The sequence below is a fragment of the Aptenodytes forsteri genome, unplaced genomic scaffold (genome assembly GCF_000699145.1).
Source record: "Aptenodytes forsteri isolate BGI_AS27 unplaced genomic scaffold, ASM69914v1 Scaffold15, whole genome shotgun sequence".
NCBI lineage: Eukaryota > Metazoa > Chordata > Aves > Sphenisciformes > Spheniscidae > Aptenodytes > Aptenodytes forsteri.
In genome coordinates, this window is record NW_008795129.1 from 3,882,992 (window position 1) to 3,904,342 (window position 21,351).

The 21,351-nt window shown below is 38.5% G+C and overlaps 1 protein-coding gene across 1 annotated transcript in view; it reads right to left on the reverse strand.

Annotated features, from left to right (window-relative positions):
• Positions 1-20,489, reverse strand: part of HELLS (helicase, lymphoid-specific) — a 21,761-nt gene extending 1,272 nt beyond the window's left edge. Inside the window, exons 1-19 of the mRNA XM_019471659.1 lie at positions 20,371-20,489; positions 18,937-18,996; positions 18,408-18,444; positions 18,251-18,315; positions 17,734-17,775; positions 16,696-16,920; positions 15,042-15,224; positions 14,637-14,780; positions 13,850-14,046; positions 13,061-13,157; positions 11,836-11,997; positions 11,176-11,318; positions 9,440-9,578; positions 7,916-7,999; positions 7,702-7,821; positions 5,803-5,919; positions 4,616-4,775; positions 1,353-1,449; positions 1,061-1,137 (exon numbers count right to left, since the gene is read on the reverse strand). Coding sequence (XP_019327204.1) covers positions 1,061-1,137; positions 1,353-1,449; positions 4,616-4,775; positions 5,803-5,919; positions 7,702-7,821; positions 7,916-7,999; positions 9,440-9,578; positions 11,176-11,318; positions 11,836-11,997; positions 13,061-13,157; positions 13,850-14,046; positions 14,637-14,780; positions 15,042-15,224; positions 16,696-16,920; positions 17,734-17,775; positions 18,251-18,315; positions 18,408-18,444; positions 18,937-18,996; positions 20,371-20,460 — 2,239 coding nt within the window. The 5' untranslated portion in view covers positions 20,461-20,489. The remainder of the gene's footprint in view (positions 1-1,060; positions 1,138-1,352; positions 1,450-4,615; positions 4,776-5,802; positions 5,920-7,701; positions 7,822-7,915; positions 8,000-9,439; positions 9,579-11,175; positions 11,319-11,835; positions 11,998-13,060; positions 13,158-13,849; positions 14,047-14,636; positions 14,781-15,041; positions 15,225-16,695; positions 16,921-17,733; positions 17,776-18,250; positions 18,316-18,407; positions 18,445-18,936; positions 18,997-20,370) is intronic.
• Positions 20,490-21,351: the final 862 nt, after the last annotated feature.

The window sequence follows — 21,351 nt, forward strand, 5'->3', positions numbered from 1 at the left end:
GCTGGGGGGGAGTGAGCGAGCGGCTGTGTGGTGCTCAGTTGCCGACTGAGGTTAAACCATGACAATAGCAACCATTATAAGTATGATGCACACTAATAACACAAAATAAATGGCACCTTCTCCAACTTAAAAGGAGAAATCAGATTGTTTCACAGCCTGAACTTGAAAGATAGAGATAGACCATATTATCAGTGCATCAAGAATCATTTTCTATACTAGCAGACAGTTAACTGAAATAAGCAGGTTTATAAAACAATTTCTTTAGGTAATCTAGGAAAAAAAAATTAAGTGTAGCAACAGTTCTCCTAAGGTAAAGTTATTTTACTCAAACTATACATATCACACTTATTTAAGGCTAGCTATCATTTTTACTTCTAAATTCTGTAATGACTGATTCTTTCTGTATCTATGCTTTGAGGCTTATCTCTCCTAAAGATGCTGAAGGAAACAAAGCATACTAAATCTACTGTTTAGACGAATTGGACAAGAATTTTTTCCTTTCTGAGAAAAATTAAGGTTTTTTTTTATAATATCTTGGCCTGATCAAGCACTAGAATTTGCAGACAACCTCAAAAAAAATTTTTTTTTTTTTAAATATTTGATCCATTCACAAGCCATGGTAACTCAACTCTGAAAAGCTCAATTTTTTTTTATCCCAAAAATGTTAGATCACATTTTGAATTATGACAGTATCAAAATAGGTTTTTAAACAAGTTTGCTGAAATAAATCTTTTTCTGAGAATAATTTCTATTTTCATCAATTATAGCAACTTACAGGGAAAGTTGCTTTGCTGAACACCTCCTAATCTATGCTCTTCATTCACAGTATGCTCAGGGCACACTATCCATGAATGTGGTTTTCTGGAATACTTCTGTTTAAATTCTGTTATTTCTTCTTTGGCATGGAAATGTCAGCAAAGGGGCCAAAGGGTCCTTCTTGAGATGTACAACACAGCTGTAGAGAAGTGAAGCTGTGGCAGCTTTCTACATATAAAGACTCTTACAAAATACAAATTTACTGTTGAACAGGAAAAAAAAACAGGTGAAAACTCTGACTTACCAATAAGATCACTTCTATCCAAGAGTAACTCTAGATCTTTATCACTGATTACTTTTTCTTTAGATCCTTTAACCTCCCTGTTGAGGAAGAAATAATCTCTCTTAATACAGATGAAAGCATGTTACAGTTAGTATTGCATAGAAGTCAGTTTTCCCACATAGCAGAATCCCTAGGACATTCTTTCCACTATGAAGATCCACATACCACTTCATAAGACACGAGAGCTATTGACAGCTGCTTGCAAGCTGCAAGTTAGAAACTCATGGTCCAAGAAAAATATGAATCTGCATACCTCTCATAGTCTCTGGATTTCAGTAATTCTATTAATTCCTGAGGGTCCAGGCAGCTCTTTGACTGTGCTAGACCAGATTTGCCACCTTTAAACTGATCTGTAAAAAGGAGAAATTTTAAGAAAGTACACAGAGACAGGACCAAATTCTGTAAGTTGTTAAATCAATGCTGGATGCACATGTTGAACAAATTAACTCTTGCACATCAAAACTAATGCTATGTTTCATTGGTTTAGCCCTCAGGTAAACACACCTTACGCTAATAGCCTAACTGGTGAAAAAAATCAGAGGTACATGAAGAGTTTACATGCAGGTCTTTCACCTTCCAGCTGTAGTATGCAGAAGAACTGATTGAAACACCAATTCAACATGCACACACGCACACACAGAGCAGAAAAGCCATTAGTTTACTTACAGTAAAAACATTGTAAATAAAGTTAGATGGTGGATGCTGAAGTTTGTTCCCTTTGTATTGTAAGCTGGTTGAAACAAAGTAAGCAGTATTAACCACAAGATAGGAAATACGTGAAAGATGTGGTCTGCAGAGAGAACATCCCTCATTTAATGGACTAGACAGACATGACAAAATAATACACCTGACACAGGCTGGTTTCTTGAAGAGACTATGCTAATGCCGTATCTACACACAAATCTGGATGTCAGCCCAAATATCCAAAAAAATTATACAAGATTATTACTTAACTAAAGCTGAGCATGGATGAAGTCAAGCTCAGTCCTGCACATTTCAAGGAGACAAGGCTTACTGTTCTGTGCCAGTTTACTCAGGTTTTTAATCAACACATGTACCCATTTTATTAATGGGTCTTCATCGATCCCTTTCATCACACTCACTGCTGTTCTTTCCTGTATCTTGGTTTCAGAAGTCCTCCCCACACCTTTTCTCATCTCCCTCCAAGGACTGGCTGCTTCTCTGTGAAGTGCAAATCAGATGCGAGTTCCAGAGGGGTTTCTCTCCCCCGTTAACACCTCCTGCTATGACACACAGGATCCAGGTCCTGTCATACGTTATTAGTGATGCAGTCTCTCCCTTGTAGTTTTCAGAGTTTCACAAACTATATGGCATTGAATTAGTGCTGTACAGGTCTTGGGCTGCAATAATAGTGACACAGAGAAAAATACAGAAGACCCTACCAGGCACTTAACACTTTAAATAGAAGTTTATGTCCATCACTTCCTCTTAGTCTGACGTCTACTAATTTAACTAAAATCATGCTGGTTCTCACACAGTTTCCTAGGCAACTTTCTTCAATAAAACAGAAGCACAAGACAGAAAGAGTAACCTGGTGCTGAGGCCAAAAAAGCATTCTGTTTTGCAACAAATTCCAGTTCTTAAGCTCCAGTACTTGGACTGTACACACCCTACATGGTTAGACACCACTGAAAGGCCTGACTTAAGTAAGCTTTGTGATATCCCTCCCTCATTCACTCCTCCAAAGTTCTAACACTTTTTTAGATATTAAAAATTACAGGATCCATTACATCACCTTTACATTTACACAGTGGATCCAAAGGTTCCTGGAGGGGACACCCCTACCTAAGCTGCAAGATTTAGATACAATTCACCAATAGTTACCAAGATAAATATTCAACTTATTGCAAAACTGAAGGCATGACCCAACTTGACACTTAGCTTCCTTCCAGAACAATCAGTCCCAGTTCCCATGGCTACTGTAGTATATGGCAGCCATCTACTATTAAAGCCCATTCTGTTTTGTGTGCTCATCTTGCCACTTTGGTTTTAACTTCAGGTTGGACCACAATCACATCATTAAAAAACAAATTTTTCTTACTTCAGTTGGTCATTAACATGCCTACAAAGAGTCAGACAGCAGTCAGGGCAGTCACACCAAGACAGCAGTGGCAAAGAGATTACAAAGAAAAAGGCTAAAGCTAGGATAAAGGAAGCATCTAACAAAGATTAGCTAACATCGTCCAAAACCAGAGGCAAACCACAGCTTAGCCTTGACAAGCAGTACACTGTGCAGTAGACAGTTACAGGTGTGGCCTTTCTGCCCCTTTACGCCCTCATAAAAATGCCTTTTTTTTCCCCCCTTAATATACTATGAGAAGTTCTTAACCTCCTTTAAAGTTTAATATAAGGCTAATTATTGTCAGAAGCCCATACCAAGTTACAAGAATTGTATTTTTCAAGTGAGCTTAGTGTTTGGAAAATGCTATAGGGAGCTACTGTCCAAATATCACAAACAGAATAAGCTACGGAAGCAAAGCAGGATTCCTATAGGACCCAAACAAGAAAAATTTACCCCCAAAAGAGACACTTCAGCCCAATCACTTTCTAAAGACTTTTGAGTATGACCAGCTATATAATCAAGAACACAAGAAGAATCACCATTGTTCTGCACATAAAATCAGCTAGGACTATTGTTTATTCAGCACTGGTTAATTGTTCAAACAGGACTATTCTACTGTGGTTATAACATACTGTTCTTAAACTCAGAAGGACAGATGCAAACAGGATGCTGAAATTTTTTTACAGCTCTAGGATTTGCAATCTCAACCAAGTTTAGTAGGAACCCCCCAGAAACCAACTTTCTATAGTCTCTACTCATTTTACCACATTTAATAGCAACACTCCCTACTCAAGAAAGTTTGCCAGTGCAACTGGAAAAATCTATCACTAAACTTCACATCCTGAAACACTGCTCTGGATGTCATTAGGTAGGCATATTGCTCCAAATGAAGAATTGTTATAAATTAAACTGCAAGCAATAAGAATGTATTTGCTTTTCCATTTATATTCTGGTTAATTTAATTTGATTTTAAAAAGATAATCAACTCAGACTTGTCATCTACCCCCAGCGTTTTCAATGCTAGAAGTCCAAAAACATTTGGGTCAAACAAACAATCATCTTGCTGACAAGCTGCCAGTAAGCCCAGAGCTCTACTCTCTTATTGCCTGGTTTTACCTATATTTCTTCCAGGCAGGCTCACTGTCCCATCACCCCTCTTTTTTTCCTTACCTACTAGTAAAAGAGTAGTCATAACATGGTGATTCCAGAAATACTAGAAGTGCTTTCCTTTAATTTGCTGCAGAAGTTATCTACAATGTGTCTAAGAATGCATTTTGAAAAGTAATACTATATAGTCACTTGTTGGGAGGATGAAGCTTTTTGCGTTTAAGAAAAAATACTAAGCAGTCACAAAACAGAGCCATAAGAGTTCTCTCTTGAGATTTAAAGAAGCAACACTTGCTTACAGGAAGTCATAAGAGAAAGACACTAACTTTTGTGGATAATCAGCTTCTCCAGCTTCCTTTTGGCAGCAGCTCTCTCCACAATCTTCTGGTCAATAGTATTTGCTGTCACAAGACGATAAACAACCACTGGCTTTGTCTGGCCAATTCTGTGACACCTGTCTTGGGCCTGCAAGTCCGACTGGGGATTCTGAGCAGGCAAAGAAACAAGTTAGAATCATAGAATCATAGAATCATTGAGGTTGGAAAAGACCTCTAAGATCATCGAGTCCAACCGTCAACCCGACACCACCAAGTTAGCTACATCATTAACTTTTTTTTTTTAAGAGACATACCACAGGCAGCACTTTCAATAGTGAGCTCTGAGAGTCGGAGCAGAAGCAATAAGCAGGGCAGCCATCGTGTAATAGAACTCTACATCTCTTCACTCTTAAACTCATCCTTGACAAGCTCTGCTGCTGTAGCTGCACAGCCAGAGCAACCCAACTAGCTCAGACTGCTTCTGCACTACGTGCTGCAGTTTTCAGATGGACATGTTTTGTATAACAAATTTAGCTGAGGGTGTTAGTTGTAGGTTTGTGGGGTTTTTTTTGTTGGAGAATAAGAAAAGGTATTAAAAATGTTTTCAGCCATTTCTGAAGCTGCTTTGTCTCTCCTGAAGCTGAAGAGTCATGCAAACAGCAGAGCTGTCTATTAAAATGAAGCGAAGATGCAGAGGTCCTCAGTCATTTCCTTCCATACCTTTCTTCCCAGCCTCCAGACTCACAGGAGCAGCAGAATCCTAGCTAGCTAAAACACATGTTGCAAGTCACAGGAGGAAATTCAAGGGGCTGGTACTAACATGGCAGCTGTTGGAAACAGGGAACCTGTAGAAGGTCCGGCTACATTCAAACTTAAATAATAAATCGAAAGAAGGAAACGTATCTTCAACAGTAACACAAAAACCCCTCCTGCTTTTGGTGTAACTCAGGGCAAACAGGCTAGTTTTGGAAACCAACTCTAACGTTGTATTCAATAAGCTAGGACTTTTCAAACGAGGCTGCGTATTTCATATATAACATGTTTGCATACGCTACTTACTATTATCTTCATGCAACACCACATTAAAGTTACAGAAATGGTCTATATCATAATGGGTTAGTAAATGATTATCAGAAGCAGCAATAGAGAAAGCATTTTATGACACATACCACTAGGTTAACAGTCTGTCAACATACCCAGTCACTATCGTATATGATAACTGTGTCTGCCGCAGTTAAGTTAATGCCCAAGCCTCCAGCTCTTGTACTCACTAAGAACAGGAAGACTTCAGGGTCAGTATTAAATTGATGCATCTGGAAGAGAATTCGTCTATTAAAAAACAGCAGATGGATCAAACACAACATAGCTAATGTTTTATTTTGAGACTTGTGTTTAAAAAGATGAACACAGATAAAATACAGCACACACTGTCAGAGGCCAAACTAAGACTTTAAGAAACATTGCATGCATTTGGGACAGGACAAGACCAAGAAGTGAGGCAACCGTATTTTCTTATCTGATGATTCCAGTCAATGAGTTGTCTAATGCACAGAGTGGAGATGACCGTAGTGAGGTATGGTCCAAATCACATTCACCTCCACATAACCTACCATCCAGTGATGAGCAAGGTGAGCACAGTCCAAGCTGGCAGAACCTAAAAATTTATCTACTTCTTGACACAAGCAACAATCTAAAACACCGATGCCAACTTGACTGTAACTTCCAGCCACCCTGTATACCTCCTCCTCTTACTTCAAAACTAAGAGTAACTTTATGGCCTCCTACTCAGCATCTAGCCTACTTTCACTGCAAGATGCTTCCAAGTGTCAGCACAGCTCCTACCAGGTCTGCAATACCAGTCAAAACCTAGACTACTTAGTCTGACCACCGACATGCTGGTAGAAAACTGGAAGCGTACAGTAACGTTCAGGACTTTGATCACAGCAGAGAAAAAGAAACCATCACCCCACTGCCAGGTGGAAGCAGCTACCCAAGCTCTCTAAAAGCCCCATATCCTCTGGGCTCTCTTGGACATCAGCATCTGCAGCATGAGCAGCAAATCATGGAGCTGGGAAGAGCCTTGCTGAACTTCGACTGGTGACCTGGAAGATTTCTCTCATCCTGCACCTATACCACACTGTGGTAGGCACACAATCAACTCCTGAAAATCCCCACAAGCCAGCGGTACAAAATTTTACCAGCTTAATAAAGTCACTATAGCTTGCTGACACTTTGCTAGTTAGCCTTTCCTCTTTAAGAATCAGCTCTAACAGTAGCAACCTAAGTGTTTAGGGGCTTGGTTTTCCTCAGCCACACTGTGGCACAGAAAAAAACATGGGGCAAAGGGAAGCACAATTTGAGCTAGATGATCTGTCATCTGCCACTGTTATTCCATATCTTCATAAACACCAGTGCATACTTCAGAGACCAGATGGCAATTGCAGCACATCCCCTAGACACATCCTGTGTACTTCCTCCACATATGCATTGCTCCTTTACATCCCTGCAAACCCTCAGAGAGGTGGTTTTCCAGAACCACCCTGCATGGCTGCTCTTCATGATAAATATATGCCTCAGTAATAAGGTTTCAAGTAACCACAGAATGCCATTACAAGTATGCAAGAACAAAGGATTGAGCTGGAACAAATCCACATGCAATTTCAGGCTGAAGTTACAGGTGTCCCACTAGGTACAAAACCTCATTTTGTGGAAATCTACTTTATTTGGCATTAGACCTCCAGTACGCTCTCACAGATGCTGGCATCACATCCTGGATGCTAGGAAACAATACGTGCAGGGGTAAAACTGGGATTAGCATCTGCCACAATCTAGATATATTACATAACTTCACATTTGGGCAACAGAGTACGTGAGCACCCATCATTCTAGGCATACCCCAAGATATTGGTTAATAACACATTTCATTACTTCAGTATTTCTGAGCTGCAGATATTAAAGCAGCAGGAAGGATGTCAGTTTTCAACATAAATGTCTTTTGCCTATTAAAGGCTAAATGCTGTGCGAAATCATATTCCAGCGTCACAGGAACAAGCAGAATTTGTGAACAGGCTCAAAGGGCATGTACATCTACTTACATTTTCTTCTCTCTCTGAGTAGGACATAGAGCCATCCAATCGACTAAATTTGAAGTCTCTCAGATAGCAGTAATCCACCAAAATGTCAAGCATCATGGTCATTTGCGAAAACAACAAGACCTACAAAACCAGGAACATTCCTTAATACCATTTTTTGGTCATGAGGAGACTACTATCCCCCCCCCCACCCCACACCCCATCTTCTTAGCTTTACCTTATGTCCTCTCTTTTTCAGTTCTGGAAGCATTCGGTCCAAGAGTAGAAACTTTCCTGAATTCTTTACTAGATCTTCATCAACCTTGGAACAGGGGAGAGGGGATAATATGTTAGGAGGGAAGGATACCAGAGGTTTCCCTGACTCAGAAGCACCAATAAAAGCTGTCTGAAAGCTTCTCACAGAAACAAGCTTGTACCATCTTTTTAACTAAAAGCTGTAAGATTGGAAGCAACACTAATTTTAGCAAACTACATTGAATCAGTTAAATCATGATGAAACTAAATCAAACCTGACCATTTCATATGCCCAAATAATTTAAAAAAAAAAAAGCCTAATTAGTTTTCATCCCATTGCTGGAAGGAGAAACTGATGATTTTAGTTTTCCCACATGGAAAAGCACTGTTGTTTCTTTCCCAGCTTGTAATTAATACACAAGACTTCCACCTACTGGATATAAGGAAGCACTGCTGAACAAGTTACTACACATCAGCCAAGTGACAAAAGTTCACAGAACAAGTTTTCACACTGCTACCTTAGACCCCTCTTTTGCTCAAGAGAGTTTGTTCGATCTAAGTCTTGCTATGGGCTAAAAGCAGGGATATAGAAGCTTCTCAGGTCTGAGCCATACAGCAGCCACCTCGATAATTCCTAATCCATTTTCCTGAGCAGGTACTAGCTCCTGCAAGTGGTGTCAACTGTCAAACAGTCTGCATTTTCTACACATTAATTAATTTCCCCTCATCACCCAGACTGGGCTATCTGCTTTTTATGCACTGACTTTACATTGATAGACTTCAACAGCTTGCTCCTGAGTGCAGCTGAATCTGTTATCACTCACTGAACAGGAAACATGACTACACATGCCCACAAACCTACATTTAGAATGTGCAAGCAATTCCAGTTGTTCAAGATTCTTTCAATTCAAATTACTTCATACTTTCCTATATTGCCAACTGCTTTGTGTAGATTAAACTACCAGCTGGCCCTTGTGATATAATTTGGATTTTTTCCCTTTTGAGGAGGAGAAAGGATGCTGTATTCTCTGAGCAGACAACTCTGTTGTACTTGGTACAGCCCTTCAACACCTCACACTTAACAGTTACCACCGCACCTCCTGCAGTGTGTACAATTTATGTCATGAACAGTCAACCAAGGTCAGCATTTTTTGTTTTGAAAATTAACCTTTGTGAGGAGAGCTTGAGGCAGATCCTAAAACACCCTGAGTCAACAGAACCCAGCTACTGTTTGAATTCAGTAACTTTGCTCCCAGCGGATGAGTGCTGCCATAACGAAGAACATAATGGCATCACTACGCAAAGGCCAAATGGGCACAGAGGCTGAACTGGTCTCTGCAACTGCTGCTGCAGGAAGCTTCAAATAATGATTCAGTACACTGGTGGAATCCAATGGGGAGGCATATGCCAAATACATTGAAAAGGTCATTCTTTACTGCCGTCAGCTCACAGTCTATTGCTTTTTAATGCCTGGAGTAATTTTTCTCGTAATCCTTTTAGAATGTACCTTGAATTGTTGTGTAGCAGGATCCAAAGGATATTCAATAAGATAGGGGTGATTACAACATTTCCTCAGTAACATCATAATATTCTGCAGTTTAAGGTTCACCTCTGAATCCATGGGAATGCTCACTTCTACCACTGGCCTTGAAAAGATACGTCATCTTGTTAGTACAGAAAGTGTCACCTTATTATGCTACAGATACTGAAGAGAAAAAAAATAATAAAAACAAAATCAAGCAATGGATTCACATGCTGTGTCAAATGTCCTCAAAATCCCTCATAGTTAGTAAAGCTATTACCAGATGAAACTTCTTTTAGTGCCACACTTGGCACCAAAGGCATAAGGGTTTGCCATTATTGGTTTAAAATACAAAAGGGCAGTCAGTAGTAATCAGAAGCAGAAAACACAACTTGTGCAAGTCACCCAGCAGAAAAGGGAACAGAAGTAAGCCCCCTCTAGAACAAATGGTCAGATCTCCTACAGAACAATACATAAACTATTCCAAAATCTGCCTATCCCATTTCGGCTACACGTATACTTTGCAGGATTCACAGCGAATGCAGCTATTTAGCTCTTCCGCATTTAAGTACTGTCTCCAACATAAGGGATCCATGCATACCATAAAACTAATACAAACATATATATTTGTGTCTGTTCTTGCAAAGTAGACTGGACTACAATAAAAATGTAGCAAAATAAATACATTTCAACCCTGAAGACTAACCTGGTTTTCCTTATGCCCAAGGGACTTCCAACCAATTCAGAGCCACCAACAGACCTTGCCAAACCCAGGAATGAACATGATTCCTCAGCTCCCTCAGTCCTGAACCTCAGCTCTGATCTTAATCACTAGAAAAGTGACCAATACCTGTCACCAAAACAGCAATAACCATGCTGGGTTCTGGGCCTCAGCTTAAGCCTACATATTTTACAAAATTTAGCAAGGAAACTAATCCTCCCTTTTCTCCAGTCTTGAGCCCAAACTTTGCTTCAAGTATTCTTGAGTAATTCTGCAAAAACCTAGGAGTTAACTGTAGTTAGCACACCAGCGTTATCCCTTGTCCTGCCTTGGAACCAATGAAAGATATACCTGTGAACGTAATTGGACATTGGAGACAAAACATTTACCTGAACCTTGCAAAGCCTGCAAAACCCAGCAATAAGCAAGCTCTTCAGCTCCTTTGTCCTCATTGCTAGCTGTAGCCAGGACCTAAGCTACTACCATGAAATTTCAACTACCAAATAACTAAGATGAATCAGTTCTTCCCTGGCTGGCACCCAACACCATCTTAGACCTTGAGGCTTTGGTGAAACCACAGTTCTTCACTACCAAAATGTTTTAACAGCCCAAAGGAATTACATTTCACACTAGAACATTTTAGCTCTTTATGGATTATCAGTAGCACTATCGTCACAGGACCTACCTAAGACTGTGACTAATGAAAACAGGGACTCAAGAAGCAATTTTATTGCTAGATCCTGAAAAGGCCACAGGTCTAGGAGTAAATGTCTTGTAGTTAACTATAACTCTAATGAGTCAGTGAGTGATGGTACAACCTAATCACTGCTATCATGGCCCAGCGAATACTAGGTAAAAGCAAAGAAACATATCATAAAGCTACAAGGATAGTGAATTATGAAATGCCGTTCTTGATCAATTTGAATAAGCAAAGCTCTGGAAGCAAACTAAGAGGAAGATAATCAGTATAATAAAAAAAAGAATCTTTTAGGGCAGGCACCTCTCTTTTTCTACTTCCTCTTGCATTTTGCCGATCAATTTTTCCAAGTCGTCAGGTGAACCATTATGTTCTTCACAATAATCAACCAGTTTTCGACAACGGCGTTTTGGTCGGCCTGTAGGACTCAACTCAACTACTTCTTCCTGTGGGAAATTACAACGTTGCCATCAACAGCAGATAGCTTCAGATTCAAAGGCCTATGCTGACCCAAGAATTCTCAATACTGAAAAGAGGTCTCAGTGATATGCATCATGCAATACTTACTTAGACCCAGCAGCTGTAAGTTTTGCTAAGTAGAAAATGCAGCCCAAATTTTAAAGGTCTCTAATTGTAGATCTTGAAAGCTTCTGCTTAATTTTTAAGAGCTGCATTAGTACCTTACTGATTTTACAGCAGAAACTGTCAACTCTGTGAAAACTGTCTTCTTTTTCCCCCAAGCTACAAGTAATCAAGAATGTATTTATACTCATATTGTATTAGTTCTGTGCACACTGAGGCCAGTCACAGTAACTGCCATTGAAATAGATAACAAAAGGACCAGACTAAAAATTTAACCAAAAAGTGGATTTAGTTACAATGGTAATGAAACAATACCAATGTGTTTTTGCCTACAAACCATTTAATAGCAAGCACATTTCTAACATCCATATCAGTAGATACCTCATTACTTCCAAGCAGTTTCCTAATGGTGCGATTTACAATGGCAGTATAGAAAGTTTCTTGCTTCTTTGCCAGCGGTGCATATACCACAACTTCTCGTTTAGGAGGAACCTCAAGAGCAACATCGGATTTCAGTCTTCTCAGTAAGAAAGGTGTCAGAATCTGAAATGTTGAGCAGATGTGTTACAAATTACTCAAAGCTCTCAACATGGCCAGTTTAAAAAAAAAAAAACAACCAACCAACCCAACAAAAAAAACCGCACACCACAACTACTCAAAGCTCTCAACGTGTCTAGTTTTAGGAAAAAAAAACAACCAAAAAAGAACAAAAACCAAAACCACCACAACACACAAACGGGTCTACTGATATAATGCTATTTTGACAATTTAAAGCAAGGGAGTTAATTTGCAGAGTTCCATATTTCATTTTTTCATATGAATGCCTACTCCAAAACTTTTACGCACATGCTGGTAATACATGTGTTCAAACAACACATCCATTGACATTTGAAAAATTTTGATGTGTTTAATAAGGGTGCAGTGGTAACTACATTACAGAACTTTCAAATAATTTTCATTAACTGAAAGTAATTTTATTATGAAAATGCTTGTTTTGACTGTTATATTTCTTAAATCAAGTTATTCCAGGAAAGCCCCAAACCTTTAACCAAAATAAATAATAAATTGTGATCAACAATTATATCTAGAAGACACAATTTACGTCTCTCACCATCAGCTTATGATGGGAAAATGATAGTTCTGTCAGCATTTACTTCCACACCCCCCCCATTAAAAAAAAAGTTCTGGTTAGTTTGGTTTTGAAGACAGGCACATTATACAACTAGTTTGTCAAAAGGTATTCTGTTCAATACCTAAAAGTTACATAAATTCACTCAAAGTTATCTTTCAACAAAATAAATATACCAATTAAATCTTTTGGCAAACAGAAGCAAGCAACTGCAATTAAGTTTGACTAAACTCAATTCAGTTCCAAGAATAAAAATGATTCATTATCAAAGAGGTATATTGTTCCTTTCAGCATTTATAAGTGCTGTAAAAATTGAAAAAAAACCAAACCCACAAGTCTAAGGAAGTCCAGAAGTGCCACAATAAAAGCCTCAGGCCCAGAATTCAGCTCCACAAACAAGATTTTGACACACTTCGTAATAATGGTCAATGTTAGAAATAAACCATGAAAAAACCAACACAAAGAATAAGATAAAACCTGATGCAGCATATGCAAGATGTTTTGCTCCCTTTCTTTTGCAATAATATCTTCGGCAGTTTCTGTAATGCTGGTAATATCAAACCAGGATTCAAAGCTACAAAAACAAAGGAAAAAAAAAAAAGGAATAGCTTACTTCATAGCTATTATGCTTCATTATTTAAGTATACTATTCTTCTCTTATCCTGCGATTTAAGAAAAACAAAGCACTAATATCCATCACGAATAGAGAGTGAACAGGAGGTATTTCTGAAATATACCTGTCAATTCAGATGCTTGAGTTTTTAAGTGATTGGTAAAAATACTTGTATTAGGTGGAATATTCACTATGATCTATTATATTCAATCTAGTTATATCTTTTTCCAAAATTAGTCTAGACTGTTTTGGCAATGTTCTTCCACCTGACCCCCCTACTGCTTCAGAAAAAGATCCGTCTCCCATGGGTCCCATGTCTGCCAGCCTTACACAGCTTTCTCCAGCATCTCAGAGAATCTCAAGCAGCACAAGGCACTTTAGACAAACATCTCTCCCCCCAAATACTCATGTCTAAGCTCAGAGTTGAGCTTCCACTACCCATAGAGCTGACAATTACTTCCTTACTTTCTGAAACAACTAAGTGTGAAGGCAAGACACATTTCAAAGCCTTTACCACCAAATAATCATACCAAATTACAACCATATCATAAAATAGCTTTTCACATGCTGATACAAGTTTAATAATTAAAGAGTCACAATAATGCCCAAACTGAACAAAGGGGAATAGTTTTCACCATCAGATCGCAATCTACCTTTTCAAATCATCAAACACATCTGGCAACAGGAAGTTAAGCAATGACCAAAGCTCTGCCAAGTTGTTTTGCAGGGGAGTACCAGTCAACAGGAGTTTATTGTCCGCATTAAATCGTTTCAATTCTCTGATAAGGCGGCAGTTCATATTTTTAATCCTGTGACCTTCATCTACTATCAGGTATTTCCAGAAGCAGTGCTAGAAAAGGAAAGGATATTTCAGTAAATCTTAGCTTTACTCCATCAAAACATGTGCCAGATGAGATAAGCAGCACTAAGACTGTCTGATACTGCCCGTTACAAAGATTCTATTTACTGTTTCTCACTTTGCCAGACTAGAAGAGCTGAGTCCCACCTGTTGATGCCATACATCTGCTTCATGGTGACTGCATTTAGAAAGCCCAGGTGATTACAATAAAACTTCTACAAGAAACCCATCTCACTGAGACAACCATTCTGATGTTAACCATGATGTTTATACACTAAGTATAGCTTTTACTCCAAGCCTCCCTCACCATCACCTACAGAGAGGTAATGAAAAGAGTAGGTATGCTGTAACTATCTGCTTACTTCACTTTTTGGATAGTGTTCTGTTTGAAGAACTTCTTAAGCATAAAATTCCAGAGCCACTGCTACCAAGAAACAGAAGTGAATGCCAATATAAATGCTACAGTATGACACTCATCGTACAGGCAGCATGCGGAGTTTTTTCTTTACTATATTCAAAAGCATTGCTATTAGTGATGAGGCATTCCACCCATCCTAGGGCTTTCAGGAGAACTTAGATACCTGCAGGGCATTTCTGTCTCGCATTGCTATTTCAAAGGAGGTAATGACCACAGGATGGATTTGCAGTGATCCTTGTCGCCCGTGAATTTTACGAACCAGTTTACGACGTTCCTGCTGAGCTCCATGATAGAGCATTAGTGGAATCTGAAAAAAAGAGGTTTAGAAGTCAGGTGAACTAAGCTCATTTAAACCTAAACAGAAGATAGTAGAGATAATTAGCTCTGTTACAAGAAGGCGTAAATACATGGCAAGTCATGGCACAGTGTGTAGTAACCACATAAACAACTACAATTAAACTGATGTTCTATATAGAGAAAGTTTCAAGGCAAAGAATTAGAATAAGAATTAAATAATTTGTTCTTTTAAACCTAAGGAAGAAAAAAGAAAAATCTTCATTTCTTTTACCTCTGGAGTAAATCTCTTGAATTCAGACATCCAATTTGGAAGAGTAGACAAAGGACCACATACTAAGAATGGGCCAGGGACTCCTCGCTCCACCATCAGTGCTATTGTTGCAATGCACTGGATCGTCTTCCCCAACCCCATTTCATCAGCTAAAATGCCATTGATACCATTTTCCCAAAGCATCTGCATACACAGAAAAAGACATGTAAATGCAAAATAGCCGACACACCTTGAGAACAATAGACATCTTTAGGAATGTAACACCTGTAGAAACTCTCTACTAGGCACATTTTATATTACAAACAAGTAAGATTTCTCCATGATGAAAACAAATACAAGCATCTTGTAAACCCCAGACATTCATATGTAGGTGTATGTGCCTCTAGCCAATTAAGTGCCTGACTAGGAGGCAAAAACCAGAACGGTATCAAAGGAAAGGATGTAAATTAGTGTTATATCAAAAAGCACTTCAACTGCAAGTACAAGCTTACACTACCCAAGTTTTTAGCCATCCCAGCTCCCAAGAATTCCCTTAGCTCCCCACTCTAAAAGACCAAGTTATTGTGCTGATGTTTCAGTTTTATCTGTTCAAGTAGCTTCTGTAGGCACAGCTACTCCACCATAGGAAAAAGGTGCAATTCCTGACACAGCCAGCTGCTCCAGCAAAAGTTCTTTGTGCAGACACTGCCTATTCTGACAACTGACGGAGCAACCTCTCACAAAAGAACAGAAAGACAGACGCAGAAATGTTCTTTGGCTACTTTATCTACTATTCATAAAGAAGGTTATTATAACTGAGGGCCCAAGGAAGCTGGCTTTTTCCCCCCTCCCAGTACAGGCCTGTCTTCCCTATGCACTTCCCAGTGACAGAACAGAGTGAGTTTAGTGGCACTCACTTGTGAGATCAGCCTAAGCCTGTTAAAACAAGATACGTATGCTTGTGGGGAAGAAAAAAAAAAGGGAAGAAAAAAAAAAAAAGGAAAGAAAAAACCAAGGGAAATATGAGATCAGTAGCAGAATGAAAATTAGTTCTGTCTGGCTCTGATAATTAAAAAGCAAAGTTGTTCTAATTTGGCTTGCAAGCAAAAACGGGTAGAAGTTAAATATGTATGTGGGCAATTTTTATGGCAAGTTTCTTTAGTTTTTGATTTCAAAGGCTAAAGACAAAATATTACTAGTTAGATTCCAAGATGCAGAGAATGGAAAACTCATCCGTGTCAGGCCTGCAAAGTAGTGAGTCTTTAAACACCTATGGGCTAGGTATTCAAGCCCTTGAGAGAGAAAAATAGTACGACTGTCCCTTAGTAGCATGCATAGTCCTGCTTTCACAAAGTATTTGTAAGGAGAAGCTGAAAAGACAGTTGAGTTGAATAAAAAAAATAAATGGAGAAGGGGAAGATGGAGAACACCAACCAGAAACTCTAAAGAAACGTTTACAAACACAAATATCCTCCCCATGCTGAAACATTGTATCTGCTGCTTGACAACTTTTTCATAACACCAGATTCTTGTATCATGAGAAATCATAAAGAACTGTCTCTCTTCTTCACCTTCCCTGTACCAACTATGACGACAGACTTCTAGTGTCTCTTCCCCTCCATTTCTCTGTTTCCAATCAGCAACAGATTCAATTTCAACAACAATCGCTCCATACCCGTAGCCACTCCATGCCTTCCACTTGGTACCACCTCATTACACCTCCAGTAAAAATCTTTGGCTGCTGAAAAGGCACTGGCTGTCCATTAAATTTCCGTACTGGATCAAGGAATTGCTTGGCACTGTGTCGTACAGCTTGACACAATCTATCCTTAATGACGCTATTTGAATCTCCGTTTTTCTGCAGGTCTTCTGGACACAGGTTGTCAGAAGAGCTTTCATCCTATAGAGGGAAGTTCAAGAAACGTGCGAGGGGAATGCACATCAAAGCCCAGCTAAGACATACTTTCGCGCAATTTACACCAGTCTTAATGTGCAGTGAAGTAAGTCAGCCCCTGACACAAAGACTTACTTTGAGTAACTGTCAACTCAACAGTAGAATTTATTTTTAGGATTAATATTACTACATAGGTAGATGTCAACATGCAAAATTTCAATGCCTTATATGCATTCTTCACCCCTTTAGAATTGAAGAGCAGTGTTAGCTACTGAAGCAATTGGGCTAATAATTTTTTCACCCACAAAAGCAAGCAGACTGAAAACCTTCCTTACAGTGGCTGGCATTTAATGCAGCTATTTCCTTTCTGTAAGCAGATTCTAGAGAATGTTGGAAAGAAATTCACACTGTGCACGTAGCTTTTAAACTACAGCAGAAGTGGAAGAGACCACACTTGTTATCTCCATGCTTGAATGCTTAAAAATTACTATGTCTTAAGGTCTTATACACAGCACCAATATTTCTTAGTAAATTCCTATTTCCTTTATTTTTGAAACTACAGGCGTTCTATAAAGTAAAAACGCATTCAAATTCAGAGCTTAAAAAAAAAATTAGAAGTTTTCACCTCGGATTTCTGAAAATAAGTACTTAAGTGCACTCACTTGCACCACTTTTTTAAACTTCTAATTCAGGACTTCAGTATCTAGCAGAGAGATGTTTATTTACAGGAAAAGTTTACAGATATGCTATAAAGTATAAAAAGCCCTCCCTCCCTTTGGGCTTAACACACTAAAACTGCAATAACATGTGCCAACATACCTGATTTTCCACTTTACTTTTTTTTGCCACTGATAATATTTCCTGGAAACAAAGAAAAAACTATGCTTATACGCTTTTCAACCTTAAAGGCTACTACAATTTCTATTTCATGAGATCTTTTAATTGAAGAATCTGGACATACTTTAAAAAGCTTTCTATAAAACATCATTAATCATACAAGTGCATCTAAACAAGGCGACACACCAGAGAACGCATTCCAGTTACAAAGGGTGACTGAAAATTCAACTGGCAATGTAGTTTCTTCACAGCTTGCTTCCCCAAATACTTTAAAAAAAAAAAAAAAAAAGACACCTGAATTCTACAGGTCTGACAACACTGCTTGTTACATAGATCTTTGCTGGAAGAAAGTCCTACATTACAGACAGACTGCTGTTGGTTGATAATCTCTGATGGCAATGTATGAGAATGTATTGCTTCAAAATACACAGCAATTGCCTCACCAGTTAAAATTTGTGCTACAAAAATCCAGACAAGCCTCTTTATAGTTATGGCCTACCTCTTTGGACATAATTTCTGAGATGTTGTATGTCCCATCTTCTCTCCCTCTCTTTTTTTTTGCACCTGTAAGATAGCATTTCAGCTTATACAACATGTCAAACATTAAAGAAAGTAAAAACACCAGTACTGACAAAAGGCAAAGCCTAATACATTACCTGATTTCTCCTCTTTGCCATCAACTGGATTTTGACCCTAGAAAACAAACATAGGAAGAGGTTCATCATCTTATGCATCTCTAACTATCATGACACAGATAAAAAGATGTAATCAAGCCTCAAACCATTGCCTTTGAAAGCTTCTTGAAACAGTTACTATTAAACAGTTTTAAAAACTACAGCAAAAAAAAAAAGTTCCTGCTTATCTTTTTTATTACTTATTCAGCATCTTGGCTGAATAAACAATCATTGCTAAAACAAAAAACCTCCTCAAGACAAATTCAGACCATTTTCTTTAGTATAAATTAGTCAGAAACATCTCCTTAAGATGACTGTCATGGTATGCAATTTTTAAGCACTTTTAAAGAGTCTTATTACTGTTAAAATAAATATGGTATACTAGATAGATCCTGCAAGTCAAATACTGTCTAATCTAACTTATTTAGTTTACCTACCTTTATCAAAATTGACATTGTAATTTGTCAGACTTTTATTCAGAAAGTTGCATAAAATAGCTAGGTAATCTTACCTTGGCAGATTTTAACATCATCTCTCTCTTTTTTTCTAACTTCTCTTTCCTCCTCTGTTCCTAAAAAAAAACCACAACAAAAAACCCCACTCACATTTCTTACCTTTCAATAACACCCACAAGAGAACTATCCATTATAGAAGTGATAACAGGCATAGATTACATCAGTAATGTAGACTTCTGTGTACTCTGCAGACTTTGTTTTTGCAATCTCACTAAAAGCCTCTATTCTGACATAGTTTAAAATGATAAAGCAAAACTTGGACAAGAAAGTGCAACTGCTCTGAGTTGCTTGTCAGTGAATACTTTAAACTCTTAAATACAGTAATTTAGAAAGACTCCAACAAAAATATTCCCAATTGCAAACTCCTTAAGATCACATCTATTGCAGTAAGGTTTCCATGTATGCAGCTGCCCTTTAACTTCTACATATTACCACTTGTGTTCATTGCGGAACAGAAAGCAATGTAAGTAGCCTGCGATGCCTTTAAGGAAGAAGTGCTTTCATGTTTTGAAGAATTTAAGATTTTCATTCCATCTACTATTTCTACTTGCTGAAAGCAAAAGGACCCTGGAAAAAGAGATGAGACACCTTGGTATTTATCAGACAGAGCAAGGCTTAGGACTGAAACATGCATTCTATCAATGCAGTAACCATGAATTTGAGCTGACAGTTAAACGAGAAAAGTATTTTAGAAAGGAGGTTCCTGCAGTCTGTCAGTGTCACTTTTCTGAGAACGTCGTTGCCCTAAATCTTTTCCTAAGATTCTCCCTCTCTCTCAAGCATAAACTCTTACAAGCTTGTCCATAAAGGTACAGTTAAGAAAGTCAAGATAAAGCTAGATATGAACTCAGCAGCCCATAGATTAAAAAAAAGAAAACACATCAAATCATTTTATGGAAGCTCTTTTTTGGGAAGACCATGGCCTCAGATCACTGTAATTTATAAATTTCTTTGAGGGAGGGCTACATTAGCATCCTGAAAACACGCCTCACCCTTCAGTAATTAACACAAATAGGCTGCACAACTTCCTACTTGTCAATTCTTTGCATCTTCTATCCTCCCTCCAGGGTTTCTAGCTCCCTTAAACTTTGTTTCTTATTTCAAACATTTATTTTTTCTTCCTAGCACTCAAGCCAACAGAAGAATTGTAAAGATATCAGTGCCACCTTTACACTGTGATTTTAAATTATAATTCATACTCTTTCCAATCTGATTTATCTATTAATTTTTAGAACAAATTCTGAATATTATGTGAAGCACCACCTCATTCCTGGGCAGTAGTTCCAGTAGATTTTCATGGTTTTGTTATTGCAATCTTAACAGCACTTTTACTTCAGTTCAAACAGCTGGATGGCAAAAAAAAAAGAAAAAAACCCAAACAGATGGCAGCCCATCTTAAGAATCCCCACTGCAGGAAAGAATACACCTACCTCCAGTTGCTGCTGTTCCATTTTGGTTAGCAAGAATTTGGAATAGATGTTGCTTTTTTCAAGCAAATGTTGAAGCCTCTTATAGCGCATTTCACTTGACTCCCTGTCCCAAGAAGTGCGAGCCTGGCCAACACAAAGAGATGTCAAGTATTCATAGATGCTTCAGAGTTAATGCTTTCAATATAGTGAAGGGTTCTTCCACATGGTAACTACAATTGTCTTACACACACACAACCTTTCCCTTCCAGTCATTACACATCTATGATTTGCGAGTGTATGGACTCATATGTACCTATGAAGTGCTGTAAGATGAAAGTCACTGAAGGTTGCACTCACTTGCGTATGTAAACAGAGCTCTGCAACGCACATGCTTCCAGCGCAGTAGCACAAGGCATTCAAGGGCTCTTTAAAGGTGTCTCAACTCCAATTTATAGATTTAGAGCAAAAGGAAATTTAAGTTTATTTGCAGCCTGCAAAATTTGGGAGGAAAAAAAAAAACACCCCACCCTACCTGGCAAAATTCAGCAGTTTCCCAAGTATTAGTTGGGACTCCTCCATGTGCCATTTGCACAAAGGTACATTATGAACAAGATAGTCAGACAGCTACAAAACCATCACGCTTAATTTACAGAGGTCAAGTCAATTCGCAGTGTGAAAACAGTAACTTCTGCTTGCTTTGCTTACAAAATCAACACATGCTTTTAAAAGTAACTTCTGTTGAATTAGTCAAGGCTGTGCATTTAGAAATTTGCAAATTACTCTTTAAAACTCAGAACAAGACTCCCCCAAAAAGTAAAAAAGCATTCATCCCTCTGCATTCATCTAACATTGCCTGTTAGATTGAGATATCAAACAAGTGAAAAGGTATAAATTAGCATCTCCAAGAGAAAGCTCAGAAAGGCAAGATGCAGAGCTTTACAAGATGCTTATCTATGCTATTGCCTTCAGGAGAAACACTGGGGGACTGACGCGCTAAGCTAA